The following is a 22869-nucleotide window of genomic DNA, read 5'->3' as shown; positions in this document are numbered from 1 at the left end:
AAGCCCCGTACAATTTTGGAATAGAACTGATTCTGCCAGCAGTAAGGGAGGTTCTGAATATGGTTTTGCATAAGTCACCAAACCAAATAATTAAAGCGATTCCACTCAGCAACAACTCTGTTCAAAGATGAATAGATGAAATGTTTGAGAATATGGAAGGTACATTGTGCAACAGACTTATGACAACAGAATTTGCTCTGCAGTTGGATGAGTCAACTTTGTTAGGCGATAAATATTTGCTTCTTGATTATTTTTGCTTCATAAAAGATGTGGGCATAGTTCAAGAGTTGCTATTTGCAAGGAAACTAGAAACAGATCTAAAGGACGAGTCAATATTTCGGGTTGTAGAACAATTTTTCAAAGAGAAGCACATTCTGCTCACCAGCATCCTTGTTTGAGCAAGAGATGGGCACCATCAATGACAGGACACCACTACGGGGTTATTACTTTCTTTAAAAAAGCTGTACCTAACATATTTACCATTTATAGTGTAATTCACAGACAACATCTTGTCGCAAAAAAACTTGAGTAATTGGCTCCACAAATCATTAAATATTGTTATCACAGTGGTAAATAAAATCCAGTCCCATGCTCTCAATTCTCAACTATTTTGAGAGCTTTGTATTGAGAATGATGAGCAGTTTGAATACTTGCCGTTGCACATTGCAGTTAGATAGCTCTCAAAACTGCTTGAGATGCTTTTATGTGCTTTTTGAAACTGATAAAATCCTTTGAAGACTTGAATGTTTCATTCAGTAATCAACCCAAGAATATTAGACATGAACAACAGGAATTCTGCAGATGCTGGAAATTCAAGCAACACACATCAAAGTTGCTGGTGAACGCAGCAGGCCAGGCAGCATCTCTAGGAAGAGGTACAGTCGACGTTTCAGGACTAACTCTTCCTTCAGTTAGTCCTAACGAAGGGTCTCGGCCTGAAACGTCGACTGTACCTCTTCCTAGAGATGTTGCCTGGCCTGCTGTGTTCACCAGCAACTTTAATATTAGACATGACATTGTTTATTTATCAAGTTTAATGAAATCAATCTTCAATTGGAAAGAAGTGATGTGAATCTTATCAAAGTCAAATCAGTCGTCTCCACATTTCTGTCCAAGTTAACGTTACTTAAGTGCAACTTTGGCCGTCGCGACCTTTTCCAACTTCCGAGCCTCTCTGAGTTGGAAGAGAAAGAAAGAATATCAGATGATGATCTTCAAGTTTACTGAGCCCACCTGGGTGAGCTGCATAAAGACATGTCAGAGAGATTTCAGGATCCAAATTCCAGATCGGGTAATAAATCCATTCCTGAACACTTGTCATGAGGAATTAACAGGAAGGATGGAGGAAGAACTGATCTCACTACAGAATGACTTTGCACTGAAGCCGAGGTTCAAAAAATCATATCAAGACTTTTGACTGCAGGAAGAACTCTCTGAACGCAATCCTGCACTGTGGAAAAAGGTCAAGATGTTCTTCATTGCCTTTGCAATATCAGATTTAGTGGAGCACAGTTTCAGCGCAGTCACCCAACTTCTTTCAAAGCAACAAAAGAGACTGCAAATTACTGAATGTGGGGATCTGAGACTCCTCTGAGTGACAATCAGCCTGATGTTGAGGAGCTGGTGTGACTGCACCAAGCCCATCCATCTCACTGAAAGGAGAAAAAGCAATGAAGTAGTGAATAGTTGGATAGTTAATGTAAGCTCTAAAATTGTTGAAGAAAAATGTTTTTACTGTTATTAAAGAAATAAATTTATCTGTAGCTTTTAATAGATTTGAATAATTTTTGCAATTATTTGTCATTGCTTTGAATTTGCAGCTCCTATTTTCTTTCACTGTACATCGCAAATCAAAATTCTCTCTAGCTTTTATGTAATAGCCAGAAAGGGAAAGGGGGGCACATGATGTGGGCTGGGAGCCAAGGAAGTGGTAGCACAAAAATGCTTGGGAACCATTGGGCTAGATGCACCAAGTGTCAGCCCAGTTCCCTAGTTATTCTGAACACACAGGTACAGTAGCTGGTGGGATGGTTTGTGCCAATTTATTGTTGAAGCTGAACATTGTTACACATTTTCCAATGAATAATGTACTGAAACATAATGATAGAATCATTTAAATTTTCTTTTGTTATTGCTTCCTGAAGGAATGATTAAAGTTTTGTCATGAAAGTTTACCCACAGCTACCCTCACTGAACCCATAATATCAGAGACATGTCTCGTTGGAGTAAAGAGGACGACGTTTGGAAGCAAAGCGCAATGTGCAGCTGCTACCGTGCTGTACCTTCAATGCACGGGACCAAGGACGCGTTTCTACCACGTCGTGGCTTCCAGTGTGGTAGATGGACAGGCAGCTCACAGTGCCTACACTGGTTCTATCTCAGAGTGTTGCGATTGTTGTTGTTTGAAGTATTTGTCTACTTCTCTCTGAGAAGACCCACTGAATTCGCCTTCTTCATGTCTGGCAGTTTGGTTCAGAACATAACAACTGGAAACACTTCTCCCTCACATTGTAGCTTCCAAGAATACATTCAGCAGATTCGTTTCCCCTGGTGCAGTTGTAATATGTGTCTCTTTTCCCTGCATCCCCTACCCTGATCTGTTTCTACTGGAAGGTTATTTATCAGCAGTATCATACAATTTAGACCGGTGCTCTCTCCGCAGGGCTGCCTGCAATGCCAATTTCCCCACTGCTCTCTGTTTCACATTTCCAGCTGCCGTGGGATTTTTTTTTGCTTTTTGTATGAAATCCTCCTCTGTTGTTCCCTTGTCAGAAGTACAGGACGTCTGGGTGTCAGGTTGCAGTCTTTAGTGTCAGTGCACGAGTAATCCTGACACCTCAGCCAACCATTAACTAACCACAAGGAAACTCTATATCTTTGACAAGTGTTTGGTTCCCAATCAGGCCTTGTGTTCTCTCTGCCCGTCAGTCTGTCTGTCTCCCTTTCTGTTTTGTGTCACTGTTTGTCTCAATGTATTCACTCGTTTGTTTGCCCTCTCTGTCCCTAGCCTATCGTCTATCCCTCTTACTCTTTCCTCTGTTGTCATTTCGAGTCTGAGCATCCGGGCTACCTGTCCATCTGTTTATCTATGTCCCTCTGCCACTGCCTCCCCCCCCCCCCACACCTGCTCCATTTTGCCTGCCTGGCTCCTTTAGAAAGAACCTGAGCTACTTTAAGTGATCAGGCCTTTCAGCAGAAACTATCCAGTTGTTTGGCTCTGCAGTTAATGGAAGTCTCTGTGCACAAACTGGCTTTCGTTTTGCCCTCATCACCACGCTGCCTGCACTAATTCAGCAGCCTTTGTGCACCCTGGGATAGCTGAGGGCATGAGAGGTTCTTTTGGAAGTGCAGGCATAACGTGAACCACCCTTTATGCCATTGTAAATGCATGCACAAGAGATCATGGCTTCTTTCAGCGAGCAGATGAATGACAGAGAAACAGAGCATGGAGTATCTTGTAACCTGCACTGTGAGAAATGCATTTGATCTGTTAGAGCACCAGACGCTCTGAGACTGGCACTTTCCATAGGAATTAAAGCACAAACCATTAACAGTTTGATGGTGAGAGATTTCCCTGTCTCAGCAACATCTCACATCAACTGAGTTCCTTTCAAGTGCAGATAATTGTTCCGTACTCAAGTGCAGGACCATTTTTTTTGCACACAGCAGGGTTCCACAAAGGGTAGCAGTGGAGACAATCCAGCCCGAGGTCGACTAATGCTGTCTCGCAACGTACACAAAATGCTAGAGGAACTCAAAAGGTCAGGCAGCATCTGTGGAAACGAATAAATGGTCGACATTTCGGGCCGAGACCCTCCTTCAAGACTGGAAAGGAAGGGGGAAGATGCCAGAATAAAAAAGTGGGAGAAGGGAAGGGGGATTTGCTAGGTAAGAGATGAAGCCAGGTGGGTGGAAAAGGTAAAGGGCTGGAGAAGAAGGAATCTGATAGGAGAGGAGAGTGGACCATGGGAGAAAGGGAAGAAGGAGGAACACCAGGGGTAGGTGATAGACAGATGAGGAGAGGTAAGAGGCCAGTGTTGGGAATAGAAGAAGAGGGAAGAAGGAGGGAAATTTTTAGCAGAAGGAGAAATGAATGTTCATGCCATTAGGTTGGAGTACAAGGATGGAATACAAGGTGTTGGTCCTCCACCCTGAGGGCGATCTCATCATTGCAAAAGAAGAGACCAACATTTTGGAATAGGAATGGGGATCGGAATTAAGATGGTTGGCCACCAGGAAATTCCACTTTTGGCCTCAACAACACTGATTACCAGAAAGAGAACACGGATTTCTCCTTCTGATATTTTTCTACCTCGCCCTTCCGTCTTCTTCTATTCCCCACTCTGCCCTTTTACCTCTTCTTCTCACCTTCCTGTGCCCTTCCTTCCCCCATGGTTCTCTCTCCTGTCCCATCAGATTCCTTCTTCTGCAGCTCCTCACCTTTCCCATCTACCTGGCTTCACCTATCACCTTCTTGCCAGTTCTCCTTCCTCTTCCTCTACCTTCTTTATTCTGGTCTCTTCCCCTTTCATTTCCAGTCCTGAAGAAGAGTCTTGGCCTGAAGTGTTGACTGTTTATTCATTTCCATTGATGCTGCCTGACCTGCTGAGTTCCTCCAGCATTTTGTGTGTGTTGGTCTAGGTTTCTAGGATCTGCAGAATCTCTTGTGTTTATGATTTGTAGGTCACATGTCCCCATCCTGCTCAAGGAGCTGTCAAGTATCTATCAACCTCCATGTCCATCGGACACCCACTGAGCTAACACTGTCTAGAATCAACTGAGGGTAACTCTCTCCTTTTAGCTTGAAATTCCATTCCTGAATGTAGATGCTGGGTGGATCATGGCAGAGCCCGTTGTGAGGGAGTTCTACATCCCTGGAGGTACCATCTTAGGGACTAAGACAGTCTGAGTCACTGAGTTGATTTACGTGATCCCGTGCACAGAGGATTTCTTACTCCAGCATCTGTGGCCATCAAACTTTACAACTCTTCCCTTGGAGGGTCAGACACCCTGAGCCAATAGTCTGGTCCTGGACTTATTTCCTGGCATAATTTACATATTACTATTTAACTATTTATGGTTTTATTACTATTTATTATTTATGGTGCAACTGTAACGAAAACCAATTTCCCCGGGATCAATAAAGTATGACTATGACTATGACTATCTAACACAACACATCTGACTGTCCGTAGCCTTAGCACATGGCTATCTGCAAGAACTTGCCGGAAGCTAAGGCCAGAAGTGATATTTGATTATTATGCGACTGAAGGACATTTTGGGGTGGCCTGAAATACTTTAAGTTCCAAATGAAAGCTTGTTCTTTATGTCCAAATCATCAACTGCCACTGGGTCAGGTTGAAGATGCCAGGTAGAAGATGTCAGAGCTGGAGGTGCAAGCTGTTTCTGGCTTATTGGATGTGTGGTAATAGTTGGAAGAGACAGGGATACAGATTCTAGCAACTGATTAATATTGAATACACAGAGGTGCAGCCGGTAGAACCTGCTGCTTCATATGTCCAGCAACCCGGCTTCAGTCTTCAGCTCCACTGCTAATGCTGTGGAGTTTGCACAAGCCCATATAACTGTGTGGGTTTCCTCTGAGAGCTCCAGTTTCCTCCCACATTCCAAAAACCTGCAGGTTGATAAACTGACAACAGTAAATTTCCTCTTGTGTGCAGATGAGTGGTAGTACCTGGGTGAGAGTTAATGGGAATCTGGGGAGAACAGAATAGGATTAATGTAGAGTTAGTATGGAGAAAATTGGGTATGATGTTGGCTGAAGGGTCTGATACTCTCTATGACACCTGTTTCTCCTTCAAGATCACCCTTGCTGTCGCTTTGGGTGTGAAACTGGATAAACTTGCAACTTAGAACAGACATGAGCATAAAAGATCATTTTGCACCTTCCAAGGTTCAAGCAACTATGTCAAGAATAGAGGTTGGAGCTCAGGAGAAAGGTAGAAGATTCTTCAAAGTGTTGGATAATGAAGTTCTAGGAAAGAAGTGAAGAACTTATTGCCCTATTTGCAAAGGCAGATGTTGGATTTCCAGACTGCTGTATCCAAGATAGAAAATCAACTACAAGGCTTTGATTAGTTTTCCTAACATAGAAAACAGCCCGAGAGCATTATCAGACAAAGTAAATGGAGCCTGATAGTGATAGTGATAGTGAGGCGGAGGATCAAAAATTTGTCCAAATTGGATTAAGGACCATTTTGCAGGACAAGAGGAAGGCAGAGAGAGTTAGGGAGGGGATTCTAGAGCTCATGGCTTTGAAGCCGGATACATGGTCACCGAGGATGGATAACACAGAAAAAAGTGAACCCGTGAATTCCCAAGATACGCTCCCAGCAGGAGAGGCTCAGTGAAAATGCTGGAAATACTCAGGAGATCAGGCAACGTCTGTGAAGAGAGAAACAGAGTTAACAATTCAGGACATTGGCTTTCAATCAGTACTAGAAGATGTTAAGAGATAAAGGCAAGTTTTAACATACAGTGAAAAGAAGGGAAGGTTTGTGATAGGGTGGAAGGCAGGAGAAAGTCAGTGGGGAAGGAATGAAAGTGCAAGGTGACAGAAGGGGTGACAGGTGAAGTTTCAGAAGCCAGCCTAAAAGAGGCATAAACATGAGAAGAAGAGCCACTATCTGAAACTGTTGAACTCAAAGTGGAGTCTGGAAGGCTAGAACGTGTTTAACAAGAGGATGGGAAACAGTGCTTTGAGCTTCATTATAACAGTCGTGTTCAAGGATGGAGAGATGAGAATGGAGAGTGGGATGAAGAATTAGAGTGGCAGGTAGACTGGAAGCCCAGGAACATTCTTACAGATTGAAAGACAATATTTCAATCTGTATATGGTTTCCCCGGAGTACGGAAGATTGCATTGAGAGCAACAAATGCAGCACAGAAGACTGAAATAAATAGAAATAAATCGCTGTTTTGCTAGAAACGTCATTTTAGTTTCTGGACAGAAATAAATAGGTGAAAAGATAAACATTCAATTGTACTGGAGGGTGATGTGGAAAGGGGAGAGGTTGTTGCAGATGACTGAGGAGGAACCAGGGTGTGAGAGAGCGAAAGACCAGTGTGCTGAAAGAAAGGGGAGGTAAGGATGTGGAGAGAGTTGACTTCATAAGAGCAAAGTAGAAGAGAGAGAATTCAGGAGAATGGAATGGAGTTCTTACAGTTAATTGTGAAATCTATAGGCTTAGAGCAGATGTCATAGGGAAGCAAAGAATTCAAGGAATTCGAAATGAAGACTTGGAGTTAGACTGTCTGACCGTGAGGGAAGGTGGGAAACTCGGCAAGGCTGATGGAATTTATCCAGTTCAGCGGGAAATGACACAAATTCAGACAAGAAGAAGGACGGGGGGGATGGGATCTGAACTGGACTGGAACAGAATACATTCCATATAACACAAACAGAGTGGAAGTGGGGATCCAGAAAGATTCCCACAGTGAGGCCGTCTTGTGGGGGTAGTGAGTGGTGTCAATAGAGAAGTTCATCAAAGCAGGATTGGGTGTCTAACTTTTAACTCCTCTATTCAGTCCACAGGGGTAACCCTGAGCTTCCAGTCACCTGTCACTTCTGTTCTCTGTCCCATTCAGGTCTGTCTTTAGCCTCCCACACTGTTCCAACAAAACTCAATGCAGACTCACGGGACAACATCTCACCTTTGTGTGGTCCCTTACCACCTTCAAGACTCAGTGGATTCCACAATTTCACATAGTAATTCTGCTGTTCCCATTTGGTTGTCCTTCGCTTTCACCTTCTGAATCTTTCCCTGTGCAATCCCCACACCTTTCACCTTGCACAGTCATTCCTCTTCACTCGTCACTCTCTTTAAATCCTCACTGTATCAAAGACCTTCCCTTTTGTTCTCTCTTCACTTCCCTCCAACTTTCACCGCACTTCAAAACTTGTTTATCTCTCACTTCCGGTTCTGATGAAATCTCGTTCGTCCGAGAGAAAAAATCTCTCCCTCTCTCCGCAAACCCATTCGGATCTGCTCAGCACTTTCAGCATCTCTGGTTTAGATTTCAGAATTCCAACATTCAGGTTTTGTTTTGATGGTCTCGATGGAACAATTCTCTCCGATGGGGCCACATGTTGCTGTGAAACACTAACATCATTAGTGGCAATAACAGTTTCCGTGATACACAGCCCAGCCACGTTAACACAGGGAAACTACAGAAATTATTCAGTCAGTACCAGAAGAATAAGAATCAGGTTTAGTGTCACTGACACGTCCTGAAATTTCTTGCTTTGCGACATTACATAAAAACTATAAATTACAATAAGAAATACATAAAAATTAAATTAAAAATACTGCAAAAAGAGAGCAACAATAGTGAACAATGCACACAAAATGCTGGAGGACCTCAGCAGGCCAGGCAGCATCTATGGAAAAAAGTACAATCGATGATTCGGGCTGAGACCCTTCCTTAGGACTGTTTGGCCTGAAAAGTTGACTGTACTCTTTTCCATAGACACTGTCTGGCCTGCTGAGTTCCTCCAACATTTTGCATGTGTGGCTTGGATTTCCAGCATCTACAGGTTTTCTCTTGTTTGCAAAAATAGTGAGGTAATGTTCATGGTTGATTTTTTTGGTCCATTTAGAAATTTAATGGGTGGAAGGGAAGAAATTGTTCCTCAAATGTTATGTGTGCCTTCAGGCTCCTGTAGCTCCTGTCTAATGGTAGCAATGAGAAATGAGCATGTCCTGGCTAATGGGCATCCTCAAGCACGGATGATGACTTTTTGAGGTAGCATCTTTTGAATATGTCCTTGAAGCTGGGGAGCCTACGGCCCATGAAGCTGGCTGAGTTTGCAACTCTCTGCCGGCTTTTCCAACCCTGGGCAGAGGCCCTCCTCCATACCTAAGTGATGTAATCAGTTAGAAGGCTCTCCACAGCACATTTGTAGAAATTTGCTCGAGACTTTGGTGACATACCAAATCTCCTAATGAAATATAGTCGTTGACGTGTTTTCTTCGTAATTGCATCTATATGTTACGCCCACGATAGATCTTCAGAGATGTTGACACCCAGGGGGCATTAGGCAGAGCCACATCCAACAACCCAAGAACCAATTATTTAACTCTTGCTGTCCCATTAACAGCCCAATGAACTTCAAACAAGCAAGAATTCCAGTTTAAACAAGAGATTAATACTTTATCCTGGAGAAGGGTTTTGACAAAAAGGATAACTGGTTCGTTCACACCACAGTCCATTAAAGAAAGAGAATTTTGAGACGTTGGATATACTATATACTGCAAGGATATTCTCAAAGTCTCCCTTGAAAAACTAACTTTCTCATTATTCAGAGCACTTCCTGGCCCAGAACATTAAAAGTAGAAAAGGAGCATTCGTCAATAGGCGTACATGGTGGTGCAGCATAACAACCTCCCTGGCAATCCACCCGCCAACTTGTCAAGCAACTCTTGCCCCATCCCTGCAGACCCCAGCCTGGGCACACCCAGCTTCCTCAGACACCACAGAAATGGAGTGGAAGAACGTCACCCTCAAGCCTGAGAAAAGGACCACGAATCAGATAGCAACTTTCCAGCTCACGCTAACTGTCTCATCAAACACTCATACAACAAAGAAAAAAAAGTTAAATACAGAGCAAAGTTCCCTTGATAAGGTTATAACTTAGTTCTACACAGAGGGGTTCACAGTGAAGACTGTGAAGAATATGGTGTATTTCCAGCTTGGTTTGGGGTGTGCTGCCATTTTGTAAAGCAAACCTGGGTTGGAATGCTGCTGAGAACAAACTGGCAGGGTCGTCAGTACCAAGCAGAATGTGGATGGAGCATGGTTACTCCTTTGAAGAATAAGCGTTGGTACAATGGCCCATTGTGTGGCTTCATGTGCTGTGAGGTTCTCTTGTTCTCAGGTGAAGCAATGCTGACACCAAGGAAAGAAAATGGGAAAACTGAGAAATTTGAGGAGCTATCAAAGAAGCAATAGAGGGAGACTGGAAAAGTACCAAAGGAAGGTATAAGAGAGATATCAGAGGTATATATTTTTTAACAGACAGAGTGGTGGGTACATGGAATGACCTGCTAGGAGTAGTGGTAGATGCAAATATATTAGGGGATTAAAGAAACTCTTAGATAGTCACATACATGATAGAAAAATGGAAGGGTTAAATTGATCATAGTACAGGTTAAAAGGTCAGCCCAACATCATGGGTTAAAGGGCTTGCACTGGCCTGTAATGTTCTATGTTCTATGTTTTATGTGCAAACAGATCCCCGGACACTCCTGCACAACACAATGGGAGGTGTTTGACCAGCAGTGCCAAACTCATCCCAAGTGCAAACTTCTGTTGTGTAAGAGGAGCAAGTCCATTGCTGCAACTGAAAGGGATCTGGATTTTGTGGCACTGGATTAACATTGCTGAAGACCACAGGTTCAACTTATCACGTTCCTGCAGCTGGAAGGTAGAATAAGGCAGCAGTAACTGCAAGAACATAAAAGAGAACCTCTAATAATTGGAAGGTTCGGGGCGTCCAGATGGAGATCTGAGAGGGCTGAGGATTAGAGTCATGTTGGAGAGCTTGGGGAAACAGGGAGTTGCAGATAAGGTAAGTTTTTGATTTTATTTAAGTGATGGTCATCCCACTTTGATGCTGGACTGTGAAAACCAAGTATTCTGGGAATGCCCAGTGAAGGTTGCTCCTTGGTGCAAGTTACACCACGAAGCTCCAAGAAGAAAGTTGCATCAGGAATTTCTCTCACAGTGAAACTAGGTTGGGTCATAAGGGTAATGATTTGGAAGTGGTTCTTGGGATTACTAAAGTGAAGAAAAACCTCCTTGAACTGTATTTCACTTATGCTATAGATTTTCAGAATGTGAAAAATAATTGAAAGGCTATCAAATCTGAAAGTAAAGAGTATCTCATAAATACATTAAAGGAAAGACCTTGGGGCAAAAGTGGCCCTATCAAAGACGGATACTGACGAGACTATAATAACCTAAATGAAGTGCTGGTCTTGTTAAATGGATAGTTTGCATCCACATCTTCAGCAGAGTAAATGACAAATTATCTGTGAAATAAATTAACCCCAAAAGTCAGGTTTTATTATATCAATCCATCTAATTAAAAATTTAAAATGGTAATAAAGAAAATGAAGGGACTGGAGAAAGATCAATCTCCCAAGTCAGATGATTTTAAAAGGAAGAGAATGGAACATAAATATAAATAAAAAGACAAGATATATGAACATGAGCTGGCAGCTAGCCCCTTTACCTTCTCTGCTACTGGGTAAAAATATGGCTAAATGATCACTTCATCCAATCCCCTAATGTTAGGAGTATTAGAGCTGGAGGTGGTTTTCTAGATCCTTGCATTTCTTCCTCCATTTTGTGAGGTTATGCCTACATTGTGACCACTGTCCATATCCACTAGGTTTACAATAATCCACTGACCTACCAGATGCGGTCTAACCAGAACACTACACAGCTGTAATGTAACTCCCCTCATGGTAACACAAGAATGTAGGAACAGAAAAGGTCTCCAGCTCCTTGATTCATCCACTAAGGTCATGGCCAATCTGTGATCTACACTTTCCCTATAGACCCCAATAACTTTGATACCAAACATCTGTGAGATTCAGATAAAAAATGAACAAACACCCCAGGATCAGTTGGCATTTGTTCCAGTTTTGCTCGTCAAAATATTTCATCACTCCTGAAACACAAGCTCTTGGCTTCGGGTCTTGTTCTCCCTCATTCCGAACTCCACGACAAGCAGGGATAAGTTCTCGCTATCTCCCAGTTTCCCTTAGAACTGTGAAAATTTTAATCAAATCGACCCTTAATGTTCCAGAGTACAGTATATACAAAACTAACTTGTCTAATTTCACTTTGTAGTTTAACTTGGAGAGTTCAGTGAAAGATCACTGTGGTAAATCTGCAGTGTACTCACTCCTCCCAGGCTAATAAACACCCCAAGAATTGCGAGGCCTGAACTGTTCTCAATGCCATCAGTGGGGCATAACAAGGGTAAGTATCACTGAAGTATCACATGCACTGGCTGGTACTTCAGCCCTCTGGACTAAATAGCCAACATGCTATTAGTTTCATTTCTGCTTTGGCCAAGCTATTTTAATGACTGATATCCACAATGCCCTAATCTCCTTGGAGCACCTGCTGTTCACTGTTTATTAAAGGATATCCCACCCTTTCTTGGTTCTGTATTGAAGTTCATTTGCCATAGTTTAGTACCCATAAATCTGGAACATAAAACATAATGCATAGTACAGGCCCTTTGGCCCACGATGTTTATCGAACTTTTAACCTACTCTAAGATCAATCCAACACTTCCCTTTCTACATACCCTACATTTTTCTATCATCCATGTGCCTATCTCAGATTTTCTTAAATGCCTCTAATGTACCTTCCTTCACCACCGCTCCAGTCAGGGTGTTAAATGCACCCACCATTCTCTGTGTACAGAACTTACCTCTGACATCCCCCCCGAATACTTTCCACCAACCACCTTAAAATTATGCCCCCATGTATTAGCCATTTCACCCCTGGAAAAAGTCTCTGGCTACCCACCTGATCTATGCCTCTTAACATTTTGTACATCTCTGTCATCTGATCTGATCCTTAAGTCTACCTGAGCAGCACTTCATTGGCCCCCTGAAGGATGGAGAAAACACAAGAGACCAAAGGCAACTTGGCACTGTACCATAGAGGCAGAAATGAGGACCCTGGGGCATCATAGAGAAAATGGCCAAGGACAGACAGAGGAGAAGGATCTTCATTGCTGCCCTCAGCACCCGCGACATAACGGGCAGTAAGTAAGTCACTTAGAAAGTAACCTTGGCTCTCTGTGGGCATGGAATTCCAAAGACTTAGAGCCCACCACCTGATGGAATTTCTTTTCATTCCAGTACAAAGTGTTTGGGCCCCTACCCCGACACTTCCTCATGATCAACCCTGTAAATCTGAAAAGAAAAGGATGTGTTTCAATTCATTCACGCACAAGAGAAAATTGGCAGATGCTGGAGATCTGAGCAACATGCTGGAGGAACTCAGCAGGCCAGGCAGCATCTAGGAAGAGTACAGTCGACGTTTCGGGCCAAAACCTTTCGACGGGACTGGAGAAGAAATGCTGAGGAGTAGAATGTTAAAAGGTGGGGGGAGGGGAGAGACATACACAAGGTGATAGGTGAAACCTGAAGCGGGAGGGGATGAAGTAAAGAACTGAGAAGTAAATTGGTAAAAGAGGCAGAAGGCCATGGAAGGAGAAAAGGGGGTAGACGCACCAAAAAGAGGTGATGGGCGGGTGAGGAGGTGAGGTGAGAGAGCAAAAGAGGGATGGGAAATGGTGAAGGGGGGGTGTGGGGGCCATTAATGGCAGATAGATGTTCATGCCATCAGTTTGGAAGCTACCCCAAACAGAATATAAGGTGTTGTTCCTCCAACCTAAGTGTGGCCTCATCACGACAGTGGAGGAGACCATTGATAGACATATCGGAATTCAATTCATCACCTCATTATCCTAAATTTATGGAATATAAGCCATCCCTACGCAGTCTCCCCTCACAAAACAATGCATCAGTCCCAGGAATCAGTACAAAAACTTTCCCAACAGCACAGGCGGAAGGGAAAGACTAAAAAGCCCCAGCATTTTGAGCTTGGCATCAGGTTTTGGGGATTCCAGGAGTGGATAGCTGGAGGAAACATGGCTTCCTGGTGTGACTCCACATCCATTGATTGGGTACGAGGAGGCTCACAAAGGCCCAAGAGATGTTATTGAGACAAGAGTCTGGTTATTGTACTGTTTATTATACTTTGTAAAAAGTCATCAACTATTCTTAAAGATTAAAGTGAGATTAAAGATTAGCTTTATTTGTCACATGTACATCGAATATATAGAGAAGTGTGTTGTTTTGCGGCAATGACCAACGTAGCCTAAGTTGTGTCGGGACCAGCCTGCAAGTGCCATCGTGCTTCTGGCACGAACATAGCATGCCCACAACTTACTAACCCTAACTTGTATATCTTTGGAATGTGGGAGGAAACCGGAACGCCCAGAGGAAACCCACGCGGTCACAGGTAGAACATACAACTTCCTTACAGATAGCGGTGGGGATTGATCCCCAGTCTTACATCTGACGCTGTAAAGATTTATGCTAAACACTACTCTCCTGTGCCACGTACTCTAACTGTATGTGTATGTGAAAGATGAGTCACCTATTTGGAACTATTTTCCTAAAAATATAGTGTAGCAAATTCTAAGGCAGAGGTAGATAGATACACGATAAATGAAGAGGTCGTGGTAAATGGAAATGCCCAGTTGAAGTCTTAATCAGATTATCTATTATTTTATTAAATGGCCAAATTGGCTGGTCCTAATTCACATATCTTTATATTTGTATGCATACCATAGTTAAAAATTTTGGTTGAAGCCGCCCACACAGTGTTATAACGGCAATTACTTTCTGGAGCATTAATGGTGCAAAGCAGCCATCTATCCTTCTCATGATTATTATCGAATGAGCTCAGGTACCGAGCTTTGTAAGGAGGTATGAAGACACATGACTGAAAACTGGGTGAAACAGATTGGTTTTAAGGAGAGTTTTAAGTGACTGAATCGATGGAGGTGGAAAGAATCAGAAAGAGAATTCCAGAGCTCGTTGCTAAAAGACTGGCTGGCAACAGCAGTGAGATTAAATCCAGGGATTTAATCGAATCTAACCAAGAGGTTAGCATCAGGTTTTGGGGATTCCTGGAGTGGATAGCTGGAGGAATCGTGGCTTCTGGGTGTGAATCCTCATCTGAGGTTGGAATATCTTCCCACTCAATCTCTTCTCCTCCCCTGTCCATTACCTCTCTCTGATGCCCTTCCTCTTTCTCATTCTTCGATGGTCCACTGTCCTCTCCTGTCAGATTCCTTCGTCAGCTCTTTACCTCATCCACCTATCACTTCCCAGCTTCTTACTTCATTCTTCCTCCCCCACCCACCCCCACCTTGCCTGATTTCACCTGTCACCTGCCAGCTTGTACTCCTTCCCCTTCCGCACCTTCTCATTCTGGCTTCTGCCCCCTTCCTTTCCAGCACTGGTGAAGGGTCATTGACTTACTCACCCCCATAGACGCTGCCTGGCTTGCTGAGTTTTTCCAGCATTTTGTTTGGGTTCGAATTTAGTGTGACCGCCTAGGTCACGTGGGGCTGTAGGACTGGAGGAGCCTACAGAATTAGTAGTGAGGAATCCATGGAGGAGTTTGAAACAAGGCGGGGTCAATTGGTGATATTTTATGGGAATCCAAGAAATCATTTTACTAACGTTACACAATAAAGATCAGACAGCTGGGACCATGCAACAGAGAAGATGAAAGCATAGGATAACTGGCGGAGTGGATGAAGAGGAGTGCCAGGATTCACAACAGGAATGACAGCCATTCATCGACTGTTCTTAGGAGTTAAATTAGGATTTAAGTGGTAGTCGATATTTAGAGATACTTCCCTCACATGCTGCTGAGTCTGGGAGCCAATTGCAGCTTTGAAGACTGAAGGACATCAGGGTGAAAAGGATTAACTTATGGGGCCTGGGTTCCATCAATTCAGATTTATTATTTTCCAGATTAAGTGTGATCTCGACAAGGTGGATGAGATAATTAATTGAGTTGATAGGTCGTCAGAGAGAGAGAAACCACTCTGTCTGCTAGGAGAGACCAGAGCAAGCGGATGTAATAATTTCAATGCTAGCCATCAGGGAAGAGATCAGTAAGCTGAAACTTCAGAGAGTCAGTTGGAGTTTCCAAGATTGCTGGGTAAGGGTAGTAAGAAATTTGGGACCAAGACTGAGTGATGGAGTTAAAGCACTGAGTAAGCATAAATTTGTTAAACAGACAGGCCCAGCCTGAACTGTCCCCTGTGCCTTTGCTATAGGACAAGACAGAGCTCCTTCAGACTTGTCACAATTTTAACTCAAAAAATTAGTGCAGTACAATTTGGCAGTTGAAAAATCACTGACACTGTCTATAATTGAACTCGAATGGATATTGACTATGCAATGAGCTTCTGCAGCATTTCCAGTCTTGTAAAAAACGGATTTGTATTTCTGCCGCAACTTCCACCACAAGATGTCTCAAAGGGTTTTGCATGCACTGAAGTGTGGGAAGCACAGCAACCAGTAAGCTCCCCACACAATGATGACTCAACTATTTTGGCGATGATGGTGGGTTGTCAATGTCAGCAAGAACACTAAGGGAACTCCGCTGAGCTGGTTAACCTAAATGAGCAAAGGTTCAGTTTTATGAACAGTTGAGAGGCATTTGGATGGGTACATGGAGAGTTATGGGCTGAATGCGGGTAAATGGGACAACCAGGAAAGATGCTGCAGTTGCCATGGACCTGTCAGGTCAAGGGGCCTGTCTCGGTAACGTATTACTCTATAAACTTTTCTGATTAAGCGTCTGGAGGTTTCTGAACCGGGAAACCGGGAAACAAGAAGCCCAGCCATAACTGACATGCATCAATATCACTCCAAGTCAGTGAGAAATCAGTTTCACAAGGTGATGCAAAACTGAAAAAACCATCCTGATATTTGAATGCTATTTTCTCCCCAGTGTCAGTGGAAAAAAAGTGCCGACCGGGGCAAGAAAGCAACTTGCTCAGCATCCCCACTTATTTTCAACTCTCCTAGGTACGTTCTTCAAACAAGGGTCCCCAACCTGGTCTCTTTGCTTAATGGTATTGGTCCGTGGCTGGAAAATGGTTGCAAATCCCTGCTTTAAGATATTAGCTGCAAGACCTGTGGCTCTCTGAAAATCTGAGTTTACAACACTATTCCACTCCCACAAGCATCTTTCCGAATCCTCTGAACTTGTTTCCTCTTATAGGTAAGGGAATTAAGGGTGATGGGGAAAAGGCAGGTAGGTGAAGATGAGTCCATGGCCAGATCAGCCATGATCTTATTGAGTAGTGGAGCAGGCTCGACGGGCCAGATGGCCGACTCCTGCTCCTATTTCTTATATTCTTATCAACAAGTAGCTTCATGGGTTCTCAAACGGACCTTTTAAATCATACTCCCACCTCCACCTACACTCCCCGGTTCCCTTTCTCAGCTTGCACTGATGTCATGTCTACTCTGTCACGTAAGTTATGTTTAGTTTATGTTAATTTAAGATCATATTAAATTACGTTTGTCACTTTGACACTGCAGCAAGAGGTCAATTTTGATGGCATTTATTGCTTGGGAATGTATGCCTATGACAATATACTTGAACTTGAATGAACTGAGCCAGCATCTTGCAGGGAAATCCTGTGAGCTGGGAATCTCCAGACCTTACCATATCTGCCTTTCATTTTCAAACTCCCTGCTACTACTAGGAACTTGTGGGATTACACTGCCTGTGGGTGTTGGGGCTGGTACTCTACAATGTAATGATATGAACTCAAGTTCTCTGGCCCACACAGGGCTCAATCCCATTCCTGAAGGTGGGTAACTCTTCCATGGGATTATTAAATATTTCTCTCTCACTTCACCCCACTTTTCTCCTCTCTGCAACTGGCTTGCCTCCATTTAACCCTCTATCTCTGTCCTTCCATCGTTTCATCCTCGATCCTTCAATCTCAATTGTTGAAATTGGTCCCATTAATCACTGGGGGTCTCAAATTCCTTGTAACCCTCACCCGCTGCACTACAAACTCACCTCTCAGTAGGCTACAGGGCAAAACCACTGAAGGGGAAGTTGGATGGTTTACTCCAGACAAGCTTTGGATACATGGATTTAAAGCATAACAACTAAGAATTTCTCCCACTCTGGCATCTAAACACTATGTGAGAAATATATAGAGAACGCCCACTAGGACTAATGACTCAGAAGAGGCTTTGCCATATTCAGTGATGGGAAACTTCCCACCTTGGATGCTGCAAGACTTATTGAAATGCTGGGTCTGTTTAATGCCTCGTCTGGAGACTGGTTCTTTATGCATGAGGTGAGGGAGTGAGGAGCAGTTGAGCCAGAATCTCTCCTCGCCCTGATGTCCTCGTGGGAGGAATGAATCTGAGTCATCGGCAAAGTGAATCCCTGTTGATCTTTTGTCTCCTCCCACCTTACTGGTGTTATTACCTTGATCCACCACCCTGAAAGTTTTTTCCCTCTACCATCGGCAAACCATAGTACGCATCAGCCATAAAATCAGAATCAGAATCGGGTTTATTATCACCAGCACGTGTCGTGAAGTTTGTTACCTTAGCAGCAGTAGTTCAATGTAATATGTAATTTTGAAGAAAAAAAAGTAAAACTAAATAAATCAATTACAGGATATGTATATTGAATAGATTAAAAACTGTGCAAAACCAGAAATAATATATATTAAAAAAGTGAGGTAGTGTTCATGGGTTCAATGTCCATTTAGGAATCGGACGGCGGAGGGGAAGAAGCTGTTCCTGAATCGCTGAGTGTGTGCTTTCAGGCTTCTGTACCTCCTACCTGATGGTAACCGTGAGAAAAGGGCATGCCCTGGGTGCTGGAAGTCCTTAGCAATGGAAACTGCCTTTCTGAGACACTGCTCCTTGAAGACGTCCTGAGTACTTTGTAGGCTAGCACCCAAGATGGCGCCGACTACATTTACGACCCTCTGCAGCACTGAAGTTACCTACAGGGTGAACCAAACGAATATGTTTCCTATGGAAGGAGAACTATAAACTAGAGGGGTGAGAGGTGAAAGATTTAGAAGGGAATGGAGGGGCATCTTTTTCATTCAGAGTAGTGTGTTTATGGAATGAGTTGCCAGAAGAAGTGGTTCAGTACCAACATTTAAAAGCCTTTTGGATAACTACAAGGATAGGAGGGGATTATTAGGGATATGAACCAAACATGGGCAAGTGAGACTAGGACGGTCGTCATAGTCGGGTTGGACCAAGGGGCCTATGTCCAAGACGTATTACTCTGTAGGTTAAACCAGAAGTGCCTCTACCACTAGGAAGCTCAGAAAGTATGTGAGAACACCACCACCTTCAGTTTCCCTTCCAAATCACTTACCATTCTGATCTGGGAAATATATCCCTCATCCTGGAACTAAATCCTCGAGTTCCCTCACCAACACCACCTCCCCCAGAAGGATGAGAGCAGTTCAAAATGGTTCAACACAACCTTGTCATCATCACTAACAGTCTCTCACATCCCATAAACAAATAAAGTTAATAGTTCTTTCAAGCTAGACCCAGGGAGATCCTGTTGGAATTCAGCCAATGCATATGAAGCCTAGGGGTGAAACTAGAGACATTTCTGGAAGAAAGACAACATCCATTCAGCCCCTTGAGCCTGTTCAAATGAGACAATGGCTGATTTATTCTGTAACTCCAAATATGTGATGGCTTGAAAGGACTTAATACTTTCCCCTGATAGAAACCTATCAGTCTCACTCTGGAAACACCATTTATTCATCTCTGGCTCTTCCATTTATGACTCTTATCTGAAACTATGATGCAGTTCTCTTTTGTCTGACCTTTCCTCAGATCTGGAAGTGACCTTCTGTTCATCATCAGATATTGTAAACACAGAAGCCAGTATTGACTTCAAATTTTCAGATCGGAAGGTCACAAGTCTGGGCGAGGATATTTCTTGGGAATGTGGGAAATGTGGTCACAGCTGGAATTTATCACCCATTCCTCCCTGCCTTAAAGACACTAAGTATCAATAACTTTGGCTATGACTCTGACTGATTTTCAGACTCCACTCCTGAAGGATGCTCCTCAACAGTTGGGTATTTCACAACAATGCAAAAACTCTTTTCATTCCGTTACCACCAATTCCCATATATATATACTAAAACTCATTATAATAGTGCACATGATGCCTGTTTAGGGTCTGAGCTTTTAAACACAGTCCAAAGGCCGTGTGTTTTGGGGGCCAGCTTTGTTCAGCAATTTGGCCTACTCCAAAGCCTCAGACCGAAGGAAGTCCTTCAGGCACCATGTCATTGAGGAAAAGAAAATCTAGGCTTACCTTAGTGTAAACTCCCCATGACAACTCTGTCTCTGTCACCATAACAACAATCCCAAACATTCCAAATATCAGCGCGTAATCACTGAGCCGCTTCCTTTTCTCAAACAGGGCTCTCCGGTGTCCTAGCTTATGGCCGATATTCTGGGACTTCTTGGGAGATTTTCTGCCCTCATTCACCAAGCTGTCGTTGGAGATGTTGTTCTGGTCAGGTTTGGAGACCACCACCTCCAAGCCAGAGTTGGTGTGCAGAGGCTGTGTCTCCGAGTCCAGGTCATGGAGGTTTCTGTGCGAGGTGCCAAGGCTACTGAGGGGTCTCACCACCCCTCCATTATACTTGCAGCTGGTCATGGCTATCTCTGTGAAAGGGTTGCTCTCGCAGAAGCTGTTTTTGGATCCAGCATGATGCAGGCGATGGAAGTCACCAGTGTTCACCTACAGGAAGACCAGAGAAAAAGTTTGAAAGTCAAAAGCCTTGTTTTGGCGCCTTGAATCAAGTCCTACTTAAGATGGGCCTATGGCAATGCAGAAACCTCATTTAAAATGTTGACCTCCTGAAACTCCGAGCACAGGATGCTTATGATAGAACTACTGAATAAATGTTGTCCCTGGTGGTTGATATCTGCACACTGTGCCAGGCACTCTCACCTTTTGATCACAAGTTCACCAAGACTCATTGGAACTGCATTCATCCAGGCAATGACAGACACTCTATCACACTCTCAACTTATTCCTTATAGATCAAAAAAAGGTTTAAAGCGGTGTGTTGCGGGGACGATGCGGTATTGCCCTAATGATCTGATTGACTCTCCTACTGAGAAAGAAATGGTTGTCTATAATTCAGCCTTTTCCTGGCATCACCAGGATATCACTGGGGCAGAATCCAAGGAGTATAATCATGGGGGAGAGGGTGAGTAAAAAATAAATTGTGCCTTAAAATCCTTTAGTTTGTACTATTTTTTTATTAATTATGGGACTAATGGGCAGGAAGAGGTAGAGAAAAACAAGACTGCCAACCATGCATCATATACTTGTATATTGTGCATTATGCTGCAAATGACTCAGTGGGTTCCTCTGAACCTCTGGAGTGGGACTTGCAACCCACAACTTTCTGACAACCTACAACATCCGGTACATTGTGGAGGTAGTGTTGTCTTTAGAAAGAAATATTACAGCAAAACCCAATCTCTGGTGGCTGTAAGAAATCCAAAGCAAGAATCAAGGAACCCACTATGTATTTATGTATTTAAATGTATTTAATATTTCAGTAATATTCTGAGTAATATTGTGTACATATAGTTTGATTCTTTGTTGTTTACATAATTCATTATGGGTTATAGGTAAAAGCACATGAATGGCATACATTTTTACACCACCACGTCATAAACGTGTGCCTCTCTAAAGTAACAACAAAGTAGACACGCATCTCCTAGCTTCTGTGTTTTTCTTTTAAATAATTTCTGGTTACAAAACCTACAGTGATGACAAATATGTTTTAAAGCGAATTGGATATGACTACCTACCTGTTGAAACGCAGTGAATGTTCAAGTAAAAAAAAGAGCACATTTTTTTCTTTGGAAGGGGAGAAAGATGTTCAACTTTTAAAAAAGGCAGAAAATGGACAAAGTTCACAGAATCATAAACGGTGAGTATGGGTGATAATAATAATAAATATTTAAAAAGCAGAAATGACTGGCTACATCGGAAAGATAGATGTGTCGATTGCACAGCAGATAACTGAATTTTGTATACTGAACAAAGTGAGCAGTATTTTGAAGCAAGTGAAATAGCCAATGAAAAGCAAGTGCCAGTATTACGGAGTGCAATAGGTGGGAAAGCATACAGTTTGCTTAGAAGTTAGACTGCTGCAACCAAACTAGCCGAAATGAGCTTTGCGGATATTGTGAACATAATGCAGGAACATTTAGAACTGAAACCATTGTTGATTGCAGAATGCTTCAGATTTCATAAGCAGAATCAAAAAGGAGGGGAGTCTATTTCAGGTTACATGGCTGAATTGAAAAAATTGTCTGAGCATTGTCAATTCAGTGATGGGCTTACTGGTGCACTGAGAGATCATTTAGTTTGTGGAATTTACCAGAAAATGTTCAAAAATGACTCCTAAGTGAAGCACAACTAACATTTAAAGGAGCATGTAAATAACTGTATCAATGGAAATATCAGCCAGCGACGCAATTGAGTTGTAGTCAGGAATGAAAGTGAGCAAGAATGAAATTGCAACGTCTACACAGAAACCTGCCTGGCTGAACAAATTGTGTTACTGTAGTGGCAGGGGCACACATACACCAGACCAATGCAAGTTTAAAGGCAAAACTTGCAGAAAATGCAACCAAGTAGGACACATACAAAGAGCATGTTGGGCAGACAAAAATAAAAGGACTGCACAGGGAAGGGAAAATGTAAAAAAAGTTAAGTTGCAGTTTCAAGAGGACCGGAAATCTGCATTCTGTTAATGACAAATCTGACAATGATGAGGGTGACTCAGGACTGAATGGCCTTAAGATTTAGAATGTGAAAACTAACAGGAGGCAAGCAATATTGCTTGCAGCAGAAGTGAACGGCAAATTAATTAAAATGGAATTGGACACTGGCTTGGCTGTTTCAGTCATTTCACAAAATGAGCTTGAATGCCATTTCAAAGATACTGAACCAAAGCTTGCAGAAATCCCACTGGGAGGTTATACTGGAGAAAAGATAACTACTGTGGAAATGACATTCATAACAGTGAAATACAACAAACAACAACGCTTATTGGGCTTGTATGTGGTAAAAACAGGAGGACAGCATTGTGGGGCCATAATTGGCTGAGACAGATAAAACTTTATTGGAGGTCCATCCACCATCTTCATGACACATCCCCTGCAATAGTGA

At 42.9% G+C, this 22869-nt stretch overlaps 1 protein-coding gene across 1 annotated transcript in view; it reads right to left on the bottom strand.

Moving 5' to 3' along the window:
* Positions 1–22869, bottom strand: part of LOC134337336 (small conductance calcium-activated potassium channel protein 2-like) — a 123266-nt gene that overhangs the window by 70999 nt on the left and 29398 nt on the right. Inside the window, exon 2 of the mRNA XM_063032250.1 lies at positions 19981–20412. Coding sequence (XP_062888320.1) covers positions 19981–20412 — 432 coding nt within the window. The remainder of the gene's footprint in view (positions 1–19980; positions 20413–22869) is intronic.

The sequence above is a fragment of the Mobula hypostoma genome, chromosome 24, assembly GCF_963921235.1.
Source record: "Mobula hypostoma chromosome 24, sMobHyp1.1, whole genome shotgun sequence".
Classification (NCBI taxonomy): Eukaryota; Metazoa; Chordata; class Chondrichthyes; order Myliobatiformes; family Myliobatidae; genus Mobula; species Mobula hypostoma.
The sequence above is the reverse complement of the archived record's forward strand: the minus strand, read 5'-3'. Positions and strand labels throughout refer to the sequence as shown.